Source organism: Equus przewalskii, chromosome 17 (genome assembly GCF_037783145.1).
Source record: "Equus przewalskii isolate Varuska chromosome 17, EquPr2, whole genome shotgun sequence".
Classification (NCBI taxonomy): domain Eukaryota; kingdom Metazoa; phylum Chordata; class Mammalia; order Perissodactyla; family Equidae; genus Equus; species Equus przewalskii.
This window is the reverse complement of record NC_091847.1, coordinates 81,083,772-81,102,910: the sequence shown is the minus strand read 5'-3', so window position 1 is coordinate 81,102,910 and position 19,139 is coordinate 81,083,772. Positions and strand designations below refer to the sequence as shown.

At 42.2% G+C, this 19,139-nt stretch overlaps 1 protein-coding gene across 4 annotated transcripts in view; it reads left to right on the top strand.

Annotated features, from left to right (window-relative positions):
- Positions 1–19,139, top strand: part of PLEKHM3 (pleckstrin homology domain containing M3) — a 176,204-nt gene that overhangs the window by 20,907 nt on the left and 136,158 nt on the right. For all 4 annotated transcript variants that reach the window (XM_070581815.1, XM_070581816.1, XM_070581817.1 and 1 more), the window contains exon 2: positions 2,903–3,822. In XM_070581815.1, the coding sequence (XP_070437916.1) occupies positions 3,216–3,822 (607 nt within the window). In that variant the 5' untranslated portion in view covers positions 2,903–3,215. The remainder of the gene's footprint in view (positions 1–2,902; positions 3,823–19,139) is intronic.

Sequence of the window (19,139 nt, the reverse complement as noted above, 5' to 3'; positions counted from 1 at the left end):
GAGTGGAAAAATAAACTCACTTCTTGATGGAGGAGTAGCAAGTTCTCACTGCAGAAAAGCATATGGGATAGGAGATAGTGTTGTGGCCATCTGTAGAGAATACAGGTCTGTCAGCTGATGTTAGGTTGAAACCTGAAGGATAATTAGGTATTAGATGGACAAAAGAAGGGGGAGAGGGTAACCCTCAGCAATGGGAACAGCATGTGGGCAGGCCCAGCGGTCAGGCCTGTGTGACTGAGTGGAGGAACAGACAAGAGTAGCAGGAAAGTGCTCAATCACATAGTGAAGAGTAGGAATTTTTAGAGTATGATTAGGAAGGGTAAATACATACTTATATCTGAAAGCAACAGGAATAGCTATATTTGTTCCAAATAGAGGCAACAGAAAGCACTTATAGTGAAAATCAAAATTGCTAGAATAGGAAGTACAGATTTAGCCTAGAGGATATGGAGTGGAGTGGGGGTGGGTCAGGGAAATCTTGCCCCAAATCACATAGCTAGTATGAGACGGAATTGGGCTTTGAACCTAGATCTGATTCTAGATCCACTAGATTGCTTTACGTGACTCTACTCTCTTGTTCACCACTCTGCCTGTGGAAAGTCATTTTATATAATAAACTTGAAAATCGCTTGCTAACCAGAAAGTAATTTACTCTTCCTAAGTTCCTCCTAGCCATCCAGGTAAACACCTCCTTTTGAAGAATTTCTTAATATCTCCCTCACCTTCCCTGACAATTGACCCCTCTCTCCTTCCCCCACCAAATCTGTTTCCATCCTCTATCAAGGCAGTTTTTGGGTTTATTTTCTTACCTGGCTCATCGTGAAAGACTGTGAGCCTTCTTAGGGTAAGAGCTGTGTCTTATTCATCGTTTCGTCTTTCGTGTCTTATATCTGGTGTGACCTTAATAAATGATGAGTGGTTAGGTAGATGGGTGGTTTCCAGAATCCTTTGTTAAACAGCATTGAAACAGTTCTCAAGTTGAATTCTTACTGCCCTTTAATGATTAAATGAGGCAATGCATATGGAAGTGTCCATGAGACCTGGTAATCTCTATGGGCCTCAGTGTCCCTTTCTATGAAAGGCTGGGGTTAAAGGATGATCTCAAAGGTCCCTTCCTTGTCTAATAGCCTATGGTTTTAGAACTTGTGGGATAGAAGTGCTAGCAGTGGGATCGCAGTGCTAGCCCTCAGTGGTTATGGACTTACAACCAGCCTGAAAATATCCAAGCAGGGGGCACAGAGAGTATATGTTCCTAGACATTTTGTTTGAAAGTATTTACTCTCTGTTGAGTATGATTAAAGACTGATTTTTAGCACTAAGAAAATGAATATTCATGGTATAATCTTAGATGAATAATTTAGTGCTCTGCATCTTGGTGCCTCTTCCACTTCTACTTTGTTTATTATATTCATTTGAAATTTTAGTAAAGAAAGAACTAAAAGTTTTAATATTTATTATGTATTTCTTGTTCTTGTCTTGGGTGTACAAGATGAAACTGAAAAATCCAGTTTCCAAATTACAGAAGTAGTGAAAACCCTGTTGCATAATTCAGGAGGGTCAAGGCCTGTCTGTAGACACAGAAGAAAAAAGAAACAACCGTATTTGCAGCTAGAAAAATATTATAACTGATGTTTATTTCTAAAAATCAATCTGTACCTTGCTTCGTGAGTGCTACCATAATAAATATCAGAATATAAAAAGTAGACAAACTCATAATCGTTATCATTTTACAAGAGGTTAACCACAGAGTTCCTGTGAACTGCAGACTTTGATAGATTTAAAATAAGGGCCATATGTACTGGTTTTATTTACATACATTAAGCAATGTAGATTGGTACTGTTGATTTAAATGTAATGGCTTAATGACCTAAGTGCCAAAAATGATTTTAATTAACCATGAAACTTGTGCAGTTTTTACAAAGAAAGAACATCTATGTACCTTTGCAGCAACATGTAAGTGTTGCTAATTGCCTGGCTTTACCTATTTGTAAGTAATTAAAGGGAAAAAAAAGCCCTGGCCTAGTTGTTTTGTTTTTTGGTAAAGATACAAAGGTATATGTGGCTGTTGAGCACATGAAATTTGGCTAGTGTAACTGAGGAACTTTATTGATTTTCACAAATTTAAGTTTAAATAGCCATGTATGATTGATGTCTACTGCTTTGGACAGCATCACTATCAAGGTCTGCTCTAATTTGGCCTGGCCTTGGAGATCTGGTGTTTCCCAGAAAAGGTGAGTTAGTGCTCTTACAGGATTCTTTCTGCCCAGCCCCAAGGCTAAGCCTGTACTCCTAGGCCAGTCCTCAAAGTCTCAGGGAGTTTGGAGCCTGAAGCCTTTTCCAAGGTGACTGGAGGAATTCTGCTGTCCATAGTTGTCATTAGGTATCATGTAATCTACAGCTCTGAAGCACAAGCACAGTAACATTCAGGCTTACTAAAACAGTAGAGCCTCCCTCTCTGCTCCCCCCTTGCGCCTTCAAGTCCAGCAACTCATCAGAGCTTTCAAGGTTTGTGAAAGGACTCATGTGTATATGACTTTCAGACTGATTACAATATAGCCCCAGTCACAGAATTCCTAGTCGTTTTTGCTTACTATTTTAGGTCAACATGACAGAGATTTGTCAGGACAGTCTTTTCACAACTGCTCTCAAAGCCTTCTCTGTGAGTAAAAGCTGTTGACTTTAGTTCCCCTTATCAAGTGTTCCAGCCTGCTTTGTGTAAGTTCTAATACAAAGTGGGTAGTGATGTGTACTGTTGACAGTGAAACTACTGTGTAGGTCTTGCTCACCTTTCAGCATGACTGCCAGAGAAGAGAAGTAAAGATGGGGAAGTAATGGGGCAGATTCGTGTACTATAGAATACAACAAACCATGTGCCAATGTTGTCCTGTTTATTTTCTTCCAGGAAATTAAGGCTTGCTTTGGCGTTGCTTTGACAAGCACTTCCTGTTGTCTTTCCTGTTCTCAGTGAAGAAGAGTCTCAAAGGAACATTTGTCTCCCTATACCTTTGTTAATGGCCATTAGCAGCTAGCAAATGCTTTTAATGACCAGGAAAACATCCACCACCCTTGTGCTTGGTCTGCTCCAGCAGTCGAATGAAGGTTTCTTCCAGTTGTTTCCAGAACTCTATTGCTGAAGCCCCTCTCTCTTGGCTGAATGTTCATGAAGCCCTTTCCTGAGCCAGCTTAGGAGGCCTAGGCCTCTTGGAGCCTGTGACATGGAAGCTTTGGAAGTGGATGATATCAGCCCAGCTTTGGAAGTTACTGAAGATTTCTTTAGTACTTTCGATAATAAGTTAGAAAAGGTTGTGCAGCAAGCTGAGGTTTATGGAATTCAGGAAGTCCCTGAACTGGTGGGGCAAGAGGTCTTCAGCAATGTAACAGACAATGGTGCTATCAGAAATGTTGCCTCCCTGGGCAAGGGGGGCATGATTTGGGACTCCTGTAAGAGCAGGCTGTTAGAAACCAAAGTTCAAAATGTCTTTCCTGCCAAAGAACAGTTTATGGTCCAGAAAGGGACAACCCCAGATAACCTATCCTGGGTGGAACAAAAGGAAGCGTCAACCTTTAATTTTTTCAACATCTGTCAGCGCCGGAGGGACAGACCTCGTTCTGTGAATGACTTATTGGATGAGACCTCTACCTTCAAGCCAGGGCATGCTCGATCAAGGTCAGATATTACCCAGGTGGACTGGAGGGTAGTCCTCAAAAGCACACCTTTGCAGCAGCAGCGGCAGCAGCCATCGCTTCAGGGCCCTTACTTCACCAGGCCGTCGTGTCTGTCACCCTCACCAAATAAGGTAGAAGATGCTCAAGGAAATACTGGTATGTTTTTATATCTGACTGCTACTCAACAATCGTTGATTTTCCTTTGTTTCTCCTCCATTTACCTCGTGAGATTTTACTCTCCGATAGCCATGTCTGGCTTCACTCACTTAAGCTCCCTCTTCCATTTACTTCTGTGCTTAGCTGGCGTCTACAGTCTTTACTGTCTTTGTGAGAGGTCCTAAGTGAAAGACTACTGTGGTTAATTTTCCCTCTCTAATCTTGGAGGTTAGAATTAGGATATTTTCACAATTAGTATGGTATTTCCCTTTGAACAGTGTGTGACACACACATTCACATCAGTGGGTGCTCATTGGATCACACATGGGGCTTCGCCTTGTGCTGTGCAGGATTTAAAGATGTGTGAAGGTGACCCCTCCTGGAAAGAACTTCTCATTTAGCGAGGGGATCAGCCACTCCAGAAACTCAAGAAGGCATCCAGTATGGAGGGAAAGTAGAGGGTCACTTGAAATTTCTGTGAAGGAACTTCCGTTTTACTCTACATCATTGAGATTTCTTTCAACGAGTGACAGCAACTATAGGAGGATAGAGGAAGGAGAAGACACTTTGGGCTGGGCTTGTCAGGAAGAGCTTGTAGAAGGTCTTGGAACTTGAGTTGGACCTTGAAGGACATGAAGATAAAGAGAGTCATAATAGGGACACTCAGTCAGGACAGGATCACGGTGTGAACAAAGGTGAGGAGATGAGAGGTGCAGAGGAGAGCAAGTTGAGCCTTGTGAGGAGAGCAGAAGATCCCGTGTTGAGTAGTGGAGGGAAAAGGTTGGAGTGGCTGGTTCAGATCTCATGATGTAGGGCCTTGAGTTTCTTTTTTCTTTATACTTTATGCACACACATGTGCACATGAATATGTACTCGTGTACTCACACAGGAACTTTCTCTTCTATGAGACATAACAAACCATCTTTTTGTTTCTCCCAGCATTTTGCTTCAAGATAACCTCATTTGTACAGGCTGTCGATTTCTATTACTGATGATTCTTCAATCACCCCATTCAACCTTTGATTTAGATGGCTTCTCCTCAATTAACTGAGCAGACTATTTTATGTACTTAACTGCTATTTTAGTATTACTTTAATCTCTAATCATTGCTTGGTTTTCCTTTGATACGTTTAACATTTTAATTAATAAAATTTAGTTTCTAAGTGTAACTTGAAGCAAGGATATAGTTTAGTATATCCATTAAGGAATACAGTATTCCTGTCTATGAGGTGCCACATTACTTCTCTGTCCAGTTCAAATCCATCCTTTAAAATACTTTTTTTCCCACTCGGATTCATGACTTGTAATTTCTTGTCTTTTCTCCGAGACTTTCACCCGTCCTCTGTAACATCTAGTCAAGGGTGGTGACCGTGGGAGTGAGAAGAAAAGGATGTTATAAAGCACTGATTATAATAGCTCACAGATTAGCTGTTAGAGGACATTAGCTATTAGCCCTGTGACCCCCGGAGCCTGGCAGAATGAGAGCTTCGCCTTGAGCTCCTGTATAAACAGGTGTACTCATTGATGAGCAAATAATCTCAGTTGTTTTTTTGGTTTCTTGGAGTTCACATAGATTTTTATCACTAAAGTATCATAACCAGTCTGAATCCCTGGCATAACCGAAGTTAAGAGGGTGTGTATTTCCAGTTTTATTTTTCTGTCTTGTTCAGATTATAAATGCAAGGATCAGGGCTTGGTTAGGTTCTCTCTTCAGTGTATGACAGATCATGACTATTATTTTTTAATTCTCAATTTTAAAAAAAGTTGAATATTAAATGATGTTGAAATATAAGGACTGAATGGTATTTTGAAAAGTAACCTGTAACAAGTGGCCTTTGCAGGTATTGATATAATATCACCAGGCTGCCTTTTAGTCATCCATGGGATACACATCCCAGTAGGAATTAGCAAAGTCAGGCAAATGGTGTGCCAAGTTGCTGACACGTTTTCTTTCTGGCTTGCTCTGGCGGGCAGGCAAGATAAATCATGTTTTTATTGTTCACCAGGTGAAGGGCCACTGGTCACCCATTCTCGGGCTGGGGTGGAGAGGAGTTTTAGATATGTGGCTGGTCACCCACTTTGTTGACTGTAATTCTCACAAGGCTTTGGTGGGGATGTGCCAACACCCAGGTGCATACTAGTCAAAATCAGCCCAGACCTTTGACTAAAGTTTACTTTAAAACCTTTGAAATTAGTGATCCAGAGTGAAGAAGGGGTATTGTTTCTCCTGAAGGAACATGCCAGGAGCAAAGGGAAGGCAGTGTGGGATGGTGGGAGCTGGAGATGTGGGGTCAGGCCAGAACTCCTCCTTGAGCCTCAGACTCACATATGCGACTGCCTGGTGAACATGTCTGCTGGAGTGTCCCACAGGCACTTAAAATTCGTAGTGTCCAGAAGTGACCCATCATCCTCACATCTCCTCCTGCTGTTCTAAAAGTTCACAAGGATTAATGAGAGGCTGGGGGCTCCTCAGAAGGAGTACAGTTTAGTCCAGTTGGTTTCCTTTGAGGAGGTCAGCTTGGTGTTGCATCTGGCTCTGTCACTCTCTGACTTATGAGCTTGATTACTGCATGGTCTCACATTTTCTCCAGTTGATTTTTTTTTTTGTTTCTGGGTCCTTTTCTGAGCTTACCTTGAGTAGTTTAAAGACTTACCAGGAGTGGTGCTTCTCTTTCTTATCTGCCACTTCCTCTTCTTCTGCCCGCTTCATGCCCTCTCTTTCCACCCATAACAAGCCCAAGGGTCTTCTTCAATAGGTAGGGCTTCTGTGTCTTCTGCCTCATTTGGCAATGAATACCTGGGCTTTTAAGCCTTATGGAAGATAAATGCTGCTTTGGTTATAAAGTGAGTCAAATTCTGGCTCAATGTGGGCAGTGGGGAGATAGCGAGCAGGCCTGTCTGAAGAAGGCCTTCTCATCAAACAAGGTAGCATATTGGTTAAAAACACTGATTCTAAACCTGGACTGTTAGAGTTTCGTCTTTGTTCTAGTACTTAGTAGCTGTGTAACATAGGGCAAGTTTCTTAATCTCTTTGTGCCGCCTTTTTTTTTTCTTTTTGCCATAAAATGTGGGATAATAATAGTGCTTACCTCAATATCTTGTGAGTGTTAAATAGGTTAAAACATCTAAAGTCCTTCTTAGAACCATGTTTGGCACATAGTAAACACTTAATAAATGTTTTAAATGTTTAATAATACTAGTTTTACTATTGCTAGTTGAATTTGAAACTCATCAGTGAGAGTCAGGGACACTACCAGTCACTCCTGGTTTCCCTGACATAGTCTCTTCCATAAAATGGCCTCACAGTAAATGTTTCTTTTTTTTTTTTTAAAGATTGGCACCTGGGCTAACAAGTGTTGCCAATCTTTTCTTTTTTTTTTCTTTTTCTGCTTTATCTCCCCAAACCCCCCCTGTACACAGTTGTATATCTTTAGTTGCAGGTCCTTCTAGTTGTGGGATGTGGGACGCTGCCTCAACGTGGCCTGACGAGCAGTGCCATGTCCGTGCCCAGGATCCGAACCCTGGGCCGCTGCAGCGGAGCGCGCGAACTTAACCACTCGGCCATGGAGCGGCCCCTAGTAAATATTTCTTGAGTTGCCCTTCATGCAGTGTACTTTCTCATAGCTGTTCGCCAGTTTGTGGTGGGAAATAGGCTGTTCATCCCCTCTCTCACACTGGTTTGTGCTCTCTGCTTACTGTCTTCCAACCAGAGTCTGTAGTCCCCAACGGAGGGAGGGTTTGTTACACGCTGTTTTATCCTCAGTACGTAACAGTGCTCTGAACATAGCATGTGCTCCAAAAATGGTTTTAAATGTGGAGTGAATGTAATTCTGAGAAGAATCAAGCTGACAAATTAAAAACATTAACTTTCTTAGCTGGTTTGTGTCTTTTGGGAGAAAGAACAACTCCACCCTCTTTTCTGCAGGTCTTGCACCATCATCGAGCATTTCATACCTTGCACATCTTCTCTGTGAAGCTCTGTAGCAGCAGTGGAAAATGAAGATTTGCACTATCCTTGTGATAAGAGAAAATCAAATGGTTGTGGTTTATAATGTGGCCCCTAGTGTTGGAAGAATGTTGCTCTGGCCCAGGAGGAGTATCCGATACCATCTCAGATCCCTGGGTTGCAGAGGCACAGTTAGGATTCCCCATCATAGAGGAATATGACTGCGGTTTGATGAGCACAAAGCCTGGTGAGATCGTTGTGTTTACCCTTTAGCCTTGCTCAAGTTGGCAGTTGTTGGAGATGGTTTTGCATTGTTCCTCAACTTTCTCTGTTCCCTGGTGGTGTTTCTTTACAGGAGATCATTGTGTAGGATTTGAGGATCCCTTTTTCCTAGGTTCTTGGGATGTATGAGAGCAGAATGCGTCAAACAGATTAACAACCTACTTATTACGGCAAAGCTAACATCTGAGCACTCGGTGTGTTTGTCCCAGGTTGAGCGCCCAGGTGGAAAGAAAAGGAGCACATGGCAGCAGCAGCAGCTGACACTGGCTTTGTACACTGACTGCTTTACAGGTAGCAGCTTATTTAACTCATATAACACTCCTGTGATACAGGTATCTTTATTGACCCCATCCTAAAGATGATGAAACTGAGGCATAACTTGCTTTTAGTCCCACGGCCAGTAATGAGTGGCACCTCGATTTGAACCCAGGCAGTTTTCCTCCAGAGTCCATGCTCTTGACCACCAAGTTTGGCTGTATCCTTACTTTGGAAGCCAGTAGTCTTCGGTCTCCAGAACCCTCCACTTGAAAAGCCTTTCTGGCCCTCCGTCTCTCTGGGGGTAGAGATGGGAAGTAGTGTGGAAGAGAAAGACCTGGATAATGTTCATCAAACTAAAATTAATCCCTCAAGAGATGAGTGGTGAGGAAAAGCTGAGACACACCAAAGCAGTCTACCTAAACGAGGGTCATCTCCTGCATTTAACACTCACTAGAGTATGTGGATAGTGCAGAGGTGTCACGGCTCTTCAGGGGACTGGGAAATCTGCAAAAGGGAGATTCACTTTGCCTTTCACATTCTTTTAGTTTTATTTTATTTTTTTTAAAGATTGGCACCTGAGCTAACATCTGTTGCCAATCTTCCTTTTTTTTCCTTTTTTTCTTCTTCCCAAAGCCCCCCAGTACATAGTTGTATATTCTAGTTGTAGGTCCTTCTGGTTGTGCTATGTGGGACGCTGCCTCAGCATGGCCTGATGAGCGGTGCCATGTCTGCGCTCAGGATCTGAACCAGTGAAACCCTGGGCCGCCAAAGTGGAGCATGTGAACTTAATCACTCGGCCATGGGGCCGGCCCCATGCCTTTCACATTCTTGAATGTTAGCTGTGCAGAGAGCTTGAGTAAACCAGCCTGCATGGGTGTGACCATGGAAAGAGGGCTCACTTCTTGCCCCACCTTTGGCTGCCTGTTTCAGTCTTTCTTCAAAGCCTGTGAACACATTCTAGAGATTGCATTGCCCAGGCAGAGACAGGCCTAGGACAGACTCTTAGGATGGGATGTTGCCTGTGCTAAGTGGATGAAGAGTACTGCCAGTGGGTCCTACTGGGTGAATGGGATGTGGCTTGAATCCAACCTAGTTAATACATCTGCATTACTGAGGATTGGGTAGGAATGCCAAAGAGATTAGCTCATAAACTGTTAGGAAAGAAAGGATCTAAGGTAAGATGGCAACAGAGGCAGTTGTTTCTTTCTTTTTTTTTTTGTGAGGAAGATTGGCCCTGAGCTAACGTCTGTTGCTAATCTTCCTCTTTTTTTTTTTTTCCTCTCCCCAAAGCTCCAGTATATCCTAGTTGCAAGTCATTCTAGCTCTTCTATATGGGATGCTGCCACAGCATGGGTTGATGAGTGGTATGTGGGTCTGCGCCCAGGATCCGAACCAGGGAACGCTGGGCCGCCTTAGCGGAGCGCACGAACTTAACTGCTATGCCATGGGGCCAGCCCCGAGGCAGTTGTTTCTAAAGAGTCTCAAGGTAGGTGGTGGAGACCAAAGCTTCCTCAGGGTCAGCTCCATTCCTTACTGCCATCCCAGTGTCTGCCATGCCCTGGGCAGATGTGGTGAGGTGAGGGAAGGCTGATCCCACCACCAGAATGGCTGAGTTCTACTTCCAGCACTAGTTCTATACAGACGTGCTCTTGACCAGTATCTATACTCAGCTGTTTACTCCTTTGTATCACTGTCATCCAGTTCTTGTTCACTGAGTAATGGTACAGCCATAGGCACTGGGGAATTTCCCAGAGAATAAAGAACACCAGGGTCCTAGCATCATAGAATTACAATCCAAATATAAACATGTACCAAGGAAAGAACATAAAAAGTCATATGAATATGTGGACACTAGATATGTTGTCAATTTGAAAAATAGTTATATACACACACTTCTACGTAGAATTGTGTACACATAGTATAGGAAGGTGAGGCTGTATTTGGGTTGCCAATATTTTGTTGAGGATTTTTGCATTTATGTTCATCAGTGATACTGGCCCATAGTTTTCCTTTTTCGTGTTGTCCTTGTCAGGCTTTGGTGTCAGAGTGATTTTGGCCTCGTAGAATGTGTTAGGAAGTGTTCCATCTTCCCTAATTTTTTGGACTAGCTTGAGAAGGATAGGTATTAAATCCTCTCTGAAAGTTTGGTAGAATTCCCCAGGGAAGCCATCTGGTCCTGAGCTTTTATTCTTTGGGAGGCTTTTGATTACTGTTTCAATCTCTTTACTTGTGATTGGTCTATTCAGATTATCTATTTCTTCTTGATTCAGCTTCGGGAGGTTGTAAGAGTCTAAGAATTTATCCATTTCCTCTAGATTGTCCATTTTGTTGGCATATAGCTTTTCATAGTATTCTCTTACAATCTGTTATATTTCTGTGGTAGCCATTGTTGTTTCTCCTCTTTCATTTCTAATTTTATTTATCTGAGCTTTCTCTCTTTTTTTCTTTGTAAGTCTGGCTAGGGGTTTGTCAGTTTTGTTTATCTTCTCAAAGAATCAGCTCTTTGTTTCATTGATCCTTTCTACTGCCTTTTTTGTTTCAATAGCATTTATTTCTGGTCTGATTTTTATTATTTCCCTCCTTCTGCTGACTTTGGGCTTTGTTTGTTCTTCTTTTTCTAATTTGGTTAGGTGTAGTTTGAGATTGCTTATTTGTTATTTGTTGCTTGTTTGTTAAGGTGAGCCTGTATTGCGATGAATTTCCCTCTTAATACAGCTTTTGTTGCATCCCATATGAGTTGCTATGGTTGGTTTTCTTTTTCATTTGTCTCCAGATATTTTTTTATTTCTCCTTTAATTTCTTCAGTGATCCATTGGCCTTTCAGTAGCATGTTGTTTAGTCTCCACATCTTTGTCCCTTTCTCAACTCTTTTCTTGTAATTATGATCAGAAAAGATCCTTGTTATTATTTCAGTCTTCTTAAATTTATTGAGACTTGCCTTGTTTTCCAACATATGGTCTATCCTTCAGAATGTTCTGAGCGCATGTGAGAAGAATGTTTTCTGCTGTTTTTGGATAGAGTGTTCTATATATGTCTATTAAGTCCAAGTGGTCTAGCCTTTCATTGAATTCCACTGTTTCCTAGTTGATTTTTCTGTCTAGATGATCTATCCCTTGATGTGAGTGGAATGTTGAGGTCCTCTACTATTGTTGTGTTGTTAATATCTCCTTTTAGGTTTGTTAATAGTTGCTTTACGTACTTTGGTGCTCCTGTGTTGGGTGCATAGATATTTATAAGTGTTATTTCTTCTTGATGGAATGTCCCTTTGATTATTATATACTGCCCCTTTTTGTCTCTCTTTACCTGTCTTGTCTTGAAGGCTACTTTATCTGATATAAGTATTGCAACATCTGCTTTCTTTTGTTTGCCGTTAGCTTGGAGGATTGTTTTCCATCCCTTCACTCTGAGCCTGTGTTTGTCATTGGAGCTGAGATGTGTTTCCTGGAGGCAGCATATTGTTGGGTCTTCTTCTTTAAACCATCTCAACACTCTGTGTCTTTTTTTGGAGAATTCAACCATTTACATTTAGGGTGATTATCCATATATGAGGGCTTAATGCTGCCACTTTATCGCTCATTTTCCGGTTCTCCTGCATTTCCTTTGTTTCTTGTCCTGTGTATTTTGGTCTACCAATTGAGTTATATAGTTTTTTATGTTGTGTTTCTTTGTTTTCTCCTTATTTATTATTTGTGTCTCTGTTCTGCTTTTTTATTTAGTGGTTACCATGAGGTTTGTATTCAAAATCTCACAGATAAGCTAGTCCATATCCTGATAGCCTCTTATTTCCTTAGACTAAACCAATTCAGTCCCTTTCCTCTTCCCCTCATAAGTTATTTTTCTCATGTCTTATTCCATCTTGTGTTTTGAGTTCGTGATTAAAATGACAAGGTTATCTTTGTTTTTGGTGTTTTCCTTCCCTTTATCTTTAATGCTATTCTTGAGTATTTGCTCACCTGTTCTGATGTATAGCTACAATTTTCTGATTTTGTCTACTTCTCTCATTACTCAATGCATTGTAACCCCTTTCTCCCCCTTTTTCAGGGATGGGGGCCTTCTTGAGGATTTTTTGTTGGGGGGAGGGGGTCTCGTGGCTATGAATTCCCTTAGCTTTTGTTTATCTGGGAAAGTTTTTATTTCTCCATCATACCTGATGGATATTTTCACTGGGTAGAGTATTCTTGGCTGAAACTTTTTGTACCTCAAAGATTTGAATATGTCATTCCATTCTCTTCTAGCCTCTAAGGTTTCTGCAGAGAAATCCGCTGAAAGCCTGATAGGGGTCCCTTTGTAGGTTATTTTCTTCTGCCTTGCTGCCTTTAGTATTTTTTCTTTGTCATTCACTTTTGCCAGTTTCACTACTATATGCCTTACAGTAGGTCTTTTTACGTTGACATATGTAGGAGATCTGGCAGCCTTTTCTGCAAGGATTTCCATCTCTTTCCCTAGGTTTGGGACGTCTGCTATTTCTTTGACCAAGCTTTCTGCTCCATTCTCCTTCTCTTCACCTTCTTGAATACCTGCAATTCTTATGTTGCATTTCCTTATTGAGTTGGATATTTCTCAGAGACTTTCTTCATTTTTTTTAGCCTTAGTTCTCTCTCCTCTTCTATCTGGAGCATTTAAACATATCTGTCTTTGATTATGCTGATTCGCTCCTCTAAGATGTCTGCTCAAGTGTTCAGGGAATCCATATTTTGTTTTATCTCATTGATTGTGTCTTTCATCTCCAATATTTCTGATTGATTCTTCTTTATAGTTTCAATCTCTTTTGTGATGCGTGTTCAGTAGGTCCTGAACTTGTTGAATTGTGTTTCTACTTTCTCTTTTAACTTGTCAGATTTTTGATGATAGCTATTTTGAATTCTCTGTCATTTAGATGTCATATTTCTGTGTCCTCAGGACTGATTTCTGGGTACTTGTCATTTTCTCTCTGGTATGAAGGTTTAATACAATTGTTGGTACTGCTACTGGGCGTGGCTCTGTTTTTGTGCATCAAGTTGTTATTTGGTTGCTGTTACCACCTATCACTACTGGGTGGGGGTCAAGAGCTGCATATTCTGAGCCCTCTGTGTTCTGCCAAGATCCCAGGTGGTGGAGTGGGCACTGGGTGGGTGGGGGGGGAGGGGCACTTTCTCCTGCATGCTCTCAGAATTTTCTCATTCTGCCCTCGCTATCTGCTCTCCCCAGATGTTGGCCTGATAAGATCACCCCCGTTAGCTTTCACCTTGGTAGGGGCTTTCCCCAAGGCTATGAGGGCCCTTGGGGATCTTTTATGTTCCCATGAACGAACGTCCCCTCCCCCCATTCCTTCCCTCTCTGAGGCCGCCCACGGTCCCAGGTCCCAGTCTTTTGAGGAGGGAGTGAAGTTTCCCTTCACCTAGTTCCACCTCCTCCAAGGGGGACTCCTGTCTCTCCACCCTCCATCGTATGGCTGTGTGAGTCTCTCACACGTCTTTTGTGTTGTGTTTGGATGTCCTCTGTTGGAGTATGAATGTCTTTTTCGTTTTATGGTGGAGGGGAGACGTTACCAGGAAAGCTCACTCCGCTATGCTGCTGACGTCACTCATGATTCCCCTTTCTTCACAAAAGCAAGTGTAAATTTTATAAAGCATCCAGAATGTTCCTAACCCTACCACCCCCACCTTTCCTTGCCCCATCTGTATGCCATTTGTGAATATGCCCTGTGCTTCTAGGCTTCTGGACCTTTGCTCACACTGTGTCTTCATCCAGAATACCCTCCCTGTCCTTTTAACTTTTCAGAATCCTCCCTTATATTTCAAGGACAAGTTCAAATGCCACATCCTCCCTAAGACCTTTCCATATTTTTCTCATTAAAATTCTTTTTTTCTTTCACTTTATTTACACAGCTCATTTTATGCTGCTGCATATTGTAGATAGTTGCATGTACATCCATCTCCCACACTAGATTGGAAGTTCTTTGATGATATGAACCATATTATAGAAAACTTTGTATTGTACCAAATATGAGCTTATGCAAGGTGTATCTCTTGGTGCTTGGAAAATCAGGACAGTACAGTTTTGGTGGGGTTTTTTTCCCCAAAATGGAAATCCCCTCTCTTTCCTTTTTCCTTACTTATAGCTTGACTCAAGTTGAATGACGTTTGTTATTATTAATACTGTCAATAAGAGCTATTATTTAATGGGAGTTAACTTTACTCTTAGCCCTTTGCTAAGAAGTGTTCATCCATTATCTTATTTAATGTTCACAATAGTTTAATATGATAGATGATATTGTTCTGATTTTACAAATGAGGAAACTGAGCCATAGAGCACATAGCCAGTATGTGGTGTGGCTGACATCCAAGGCAGGCTTCACCCTGGAGGCCACGCAGAACCGCTCTGCAATAGTGCCTCTCAGGCCTGAGGAAGTTAGGTCCCATTCTCTTCACCGTGAATGAAACAGTGTGATCTAGATGGAAAGTCTGGAGGTTGGAGTTCCACTCTCAGCTTGCACACTTTGTGGTATAACTTTGGCTAGGTCATTTTGTTTCCTAGAACCTCTGTCCAAATCTGTTAAATCAGTTAGAATTTTTTCAGAAGCAAGTAATAGAATACTCAACTGAAAGTAGCATAAATAGTAAGGCCATTTATCATCTTACTTTTTTCATCTCTCTAACAGATAGCTATTGAATGCTTAGTGAATATCAAGCACTGTATGCAATAAACATGTGAGAAGTCCGGAGGTAGGTGGTCCCAGAGTCATCAAGGATCCGGGCACTTTCCATCTTTTTGCCCTGTTATTCTCAGTATATTGGTGATGTCTGTTCTGTCCTCTCATTGATGCTACAGCAGCCCCAAGGACCATTTTCTCATATATCAACAGCCAAAGTAAGAAAAGGAAAGGAGGGCAACCCCTTCTGAGTCTTTTCCCAGAGGCCCCCAATAGTACCCCCTCAGTAGCCAGAACTGGGTTGCATGCCCAGCCTGAAAGGAAAATCTCTGGCAAAGAAAAACGGTGTCATTCTGATTGGGTTAAACAGATCATGATTCTTTCCGTGGGACCAAGGAGAGCCCATCTTCCCTGAGCATATGCCACCATGCCTGAGCAAAATTAGGTTCTGTTGGAGAGAAGGGGAAGAACTAGCCAGCGGGACAGGCCACCAACAGATTCTACCCCAGATGGGGCTAGGGGAAAGAGATTTCTAATTCCTTTTGGTTCTAAGTTTCTATGATTTTGTGTTATCCAAAGATATGGCCATGGAATGCCATTTATCTTAAAATCTGGTGGCCCTAGTCTGGGAAATTCTTTAATTCCTATAGATCAGAGAAACAGAATGAAAAGCTCACCATGGCATAGAATGAGTATAGTTTGAAAGCTGATGTTTGGAATTGTTTTTTGGGTCAAAAAGTTCTGTAAAGACTGGAGATTACCCTTGTCACAGAGGGCAGAAACCTTCTGCGTTTAAGAAGTTGGGTCTATAATCTCCTAGTCTGGCTCACACTTGAGAAGTGAAATTGACCAGGTCTTTGCCCATAGCAAAGAACTTAGATGGAAAAGATCCCTAAGTTCATGTGTCTGGCCAATAGGTAACTAGATATGTTACAGGTCTATTTCTATTAAAGCTTACATAGATAATATGTCTTTCTGTTAGGTTTATGAAGGGAAAACCAATGGGATATTGTCTTTCACCCATAAAGAAAGATCTCCAAAGTAGCTCACAGAAAAGATATCACTTGAGCCTAGTTCATTTCTACCAGAATAAGTTTGTTAACAAGTATCTGTGAGCACTACAGTGGCCAGCACTGCATGAGGGTTGTGGACCATATTTAAAATGTACAAGACACAGCCCCGCTTTGGTTCCTATAGCATCATTCTCTTCATGTTCTTTGCTGTGGACTTTTGTGTTACGATTAATGTAGATCCTGTTAATTTTACTTCTCTCATGTGCCTCTAATGAGGAGAAGAAAGACCTTAAATTAGTTAATTTTTTCCTCCTAGTTTTTGGCTTAAACACAGTTGAATACTATAGCATGAAACAAATGGACTTGGAAAACTATGTTTGTTAACCAGGAATGTAAACAAAAGAGATGGTTGTGATCTAGAATGTCAGAGAAGGGGCCACCATGGTGGCTCAGCGGTTAAGTTCATGGGTTCTGCTTTTGCAGCCCAGGGCTCGCTGGTTCAGATCCCGGCTGCGGATCTACGCATTGCTTCTCAAGCCATGCTGTGGCAGGTGTCCCACATATAAAGTAGGGGAAGATGGGTACGGATATTAGCTCAGGGCCAGTCTTCCTCAGCAAAAAGAGGAGGATTGGTGACAGATGTTAGCTTAGGGCTAATCTTCCTCAAAAAAATAAAATAAAATAAATAGAATGTCAGAGAAGTCTTCCTTGAGGAAGAGATGTTTCAGCTAAGCTTTGAGGATGGAGCAAAGCCAAGATGGAGATGAAGACAGCCTGTGTGTGGGATGGCCAGGAGGCTAAGCTGGAACAGGGCTGCATTATAGAGAGTAATGGGCTGAGGTTATACAGGACTTTCAAAGCCAGACAAATAGAATTAATGTGATATGTTTGGCAAGAAGCCCTTGAAAATTTCTTGCAAGTCAAGATTGAAAGGATATTTCACAAGAAGTCTGGAAGTTGGCCGAGGGGACAGGTAGTGGGGGAGGTAGCAGGGAACCTCCTTCCCTGCAGCATCTGTGTCCATGAGAAGGACGCCATTAGAATAATGCTCTTGGCCTGCCTGCCCCTCTGCACACTCCACCCTGGGAGCAGTGACTTATGGCAGGTTTGGGAGAGGTGCCAGGCGAGTGTAACTCAGCCTCTCACAGGAGGCACTAATTCTGGTCTGCTCTCCAGACCTGCCCCTCCACCGAGCAGCCTTTCATGGGCAGTCCCCAGGAGGGGAGCCCGTGGTGACCCAGTGCTGCTTGTGACCTGGAGGTAAATCTGTATAATCCTGGGCTTCCATTTGTTGCTATACACCTAAGCTGTGTCCTCCAGCTGGCTGATGTTTTGATCCCCATGTGTCTGACTACTTCTGTCAGTCTCAGTTGGTTTAAAACTTGGGTGAAGAAAAGGGATGCTATTTATTGGGTCCCCTCAGGCCCTAATGGTACATGGATGGATTGGTAGATGGAAAGAGTTGAGGGGATGGAAACCAATTAGAAGGCTCTGCCAGTCATCATGATGTGAGGTAATGAGGGTGACTGTGGCAAAAGAGGAAGGTGGGACTTGTGAAAAAAAGAGGGCCTCTAATTGGGCTGAAACTCTGTTGACAGGATCTGTGTCTGATTGATTTGGTATCTCCACAGGTTCTATTGTGGTCCTTTGTACATACATCCACAGATGTTTGGGGACCTGGGTATATGGGGGTGAGAAGGGTATCTAGACATCCTGGCCTCAAGGAGGAAAGAGTCCTTTGAAAGAACTGAAGCAGGTAGTAAGATAGAGAGGGAGTAAGGTGGAATACGATGGCCTCACTGAGGATGGCACCTCTGAGGTGAACAACTGAAGGAGACGAGTAAGTCAACAGAACTGGGGAGAGAAGTTCCAAATGGAGGATATACCAACTTCAGAGGCCTTGAGGCTAGACTGTGCTTGGCTTGTTCAACAAATATATGAGGATTGTGGCTGGAGGGAGAGAAGGGATGTGAGACGAGGTCAGAGCAATAATCAGAGGCCAGATTGTGTAGAACAGGAAGTAGAAGCATTGTAAGAATTTGGAATCTGAAAGAAGATTAAGCTATAGGAGAGGTAGGATCAAATGAATAATTTTTTGGTAGACACAGTAAACCTTAGGATATTGGAAGACAGGAGGAAAAGAAATTAGTAGAGGGATAATTTTAAGATGTTATAGAGAGAGAGATTCTGAAGAAATGGGAAGGAATTAGGTACAGAGTAGAGGTGGAAGGGTTAATTTAACAAGGAGGCAAGAAGTTTTCTTTTTTTGAGACCAGGACTAAAATAAGAAACATCTGTTGAACACTTATGATGTATCAGGCATCATTCTGAGAGCTGCTCTTTTCTTCCTCACAACAGTACAATAAGGTAGTGCTGTTATTGTAGCCCCATTTTGAAGATAACAAAGTTGAGGCTGAGGGTAGGTAATTTGCCCATTGTCACACAGCCAGTAGGGGCAAAATTGCTATTTAAAGTTAGGCCAATATGCTCCAGCACCTGTGGTCCTAACCACTGTGCTCACAGCACTCTTACAGGACATTGGTTAGTGTAGTGTTGAAGTAAAGCCAAGTATAGTGTATATAGAGCAGTGCACAAAATGCTCCCTACTGTACGCAGAAAGAGACAGTGGAGTAGGTATCTGGGGAGAGGAAAGACACTGTGGAAAAATTGTTCTGGGGATTGTGTTTGGATCCATTGAATGAATAAAAGAAGAAATGTCAGAGTTAAAGATATGATAGAAGTTGAGCAACATGGAAATGTGTTTGACTGGTGCTATGGTCTGAATGTTTGTGTCTACCCAAAATTCATATGTTGGACTCCTAACCTCTAAAGTGATGGTATTTGGAAGTAGGGCCTTTGGGAGGCCCTCAGGTCATGAGAGTGGGGCCCTCATGAATGGGATTAGTGCTCTTATAAAAAAGAACCTAGAGAGCTCACTAGCCCCTTCCTCCACATGAGGTTACAGCAGAAAGATGGCCTTCTCTGAACCAGGAAGCTTGTCCTAGCAGACACTGAATCAGCTGGCACCTTGATCTTGGGCTTCCAGCCTCCAGAACTGTGAGAAATCAATTTCTGTTGTTTGTAAGCTACCCAGTTTATGGTATTTTGTTATAACAGTCCAAATGGACTAAGACACTTGGGTTAGTACTTCTTTATCTTCCTCAAGCATGCTAGGCTTACATAGAGA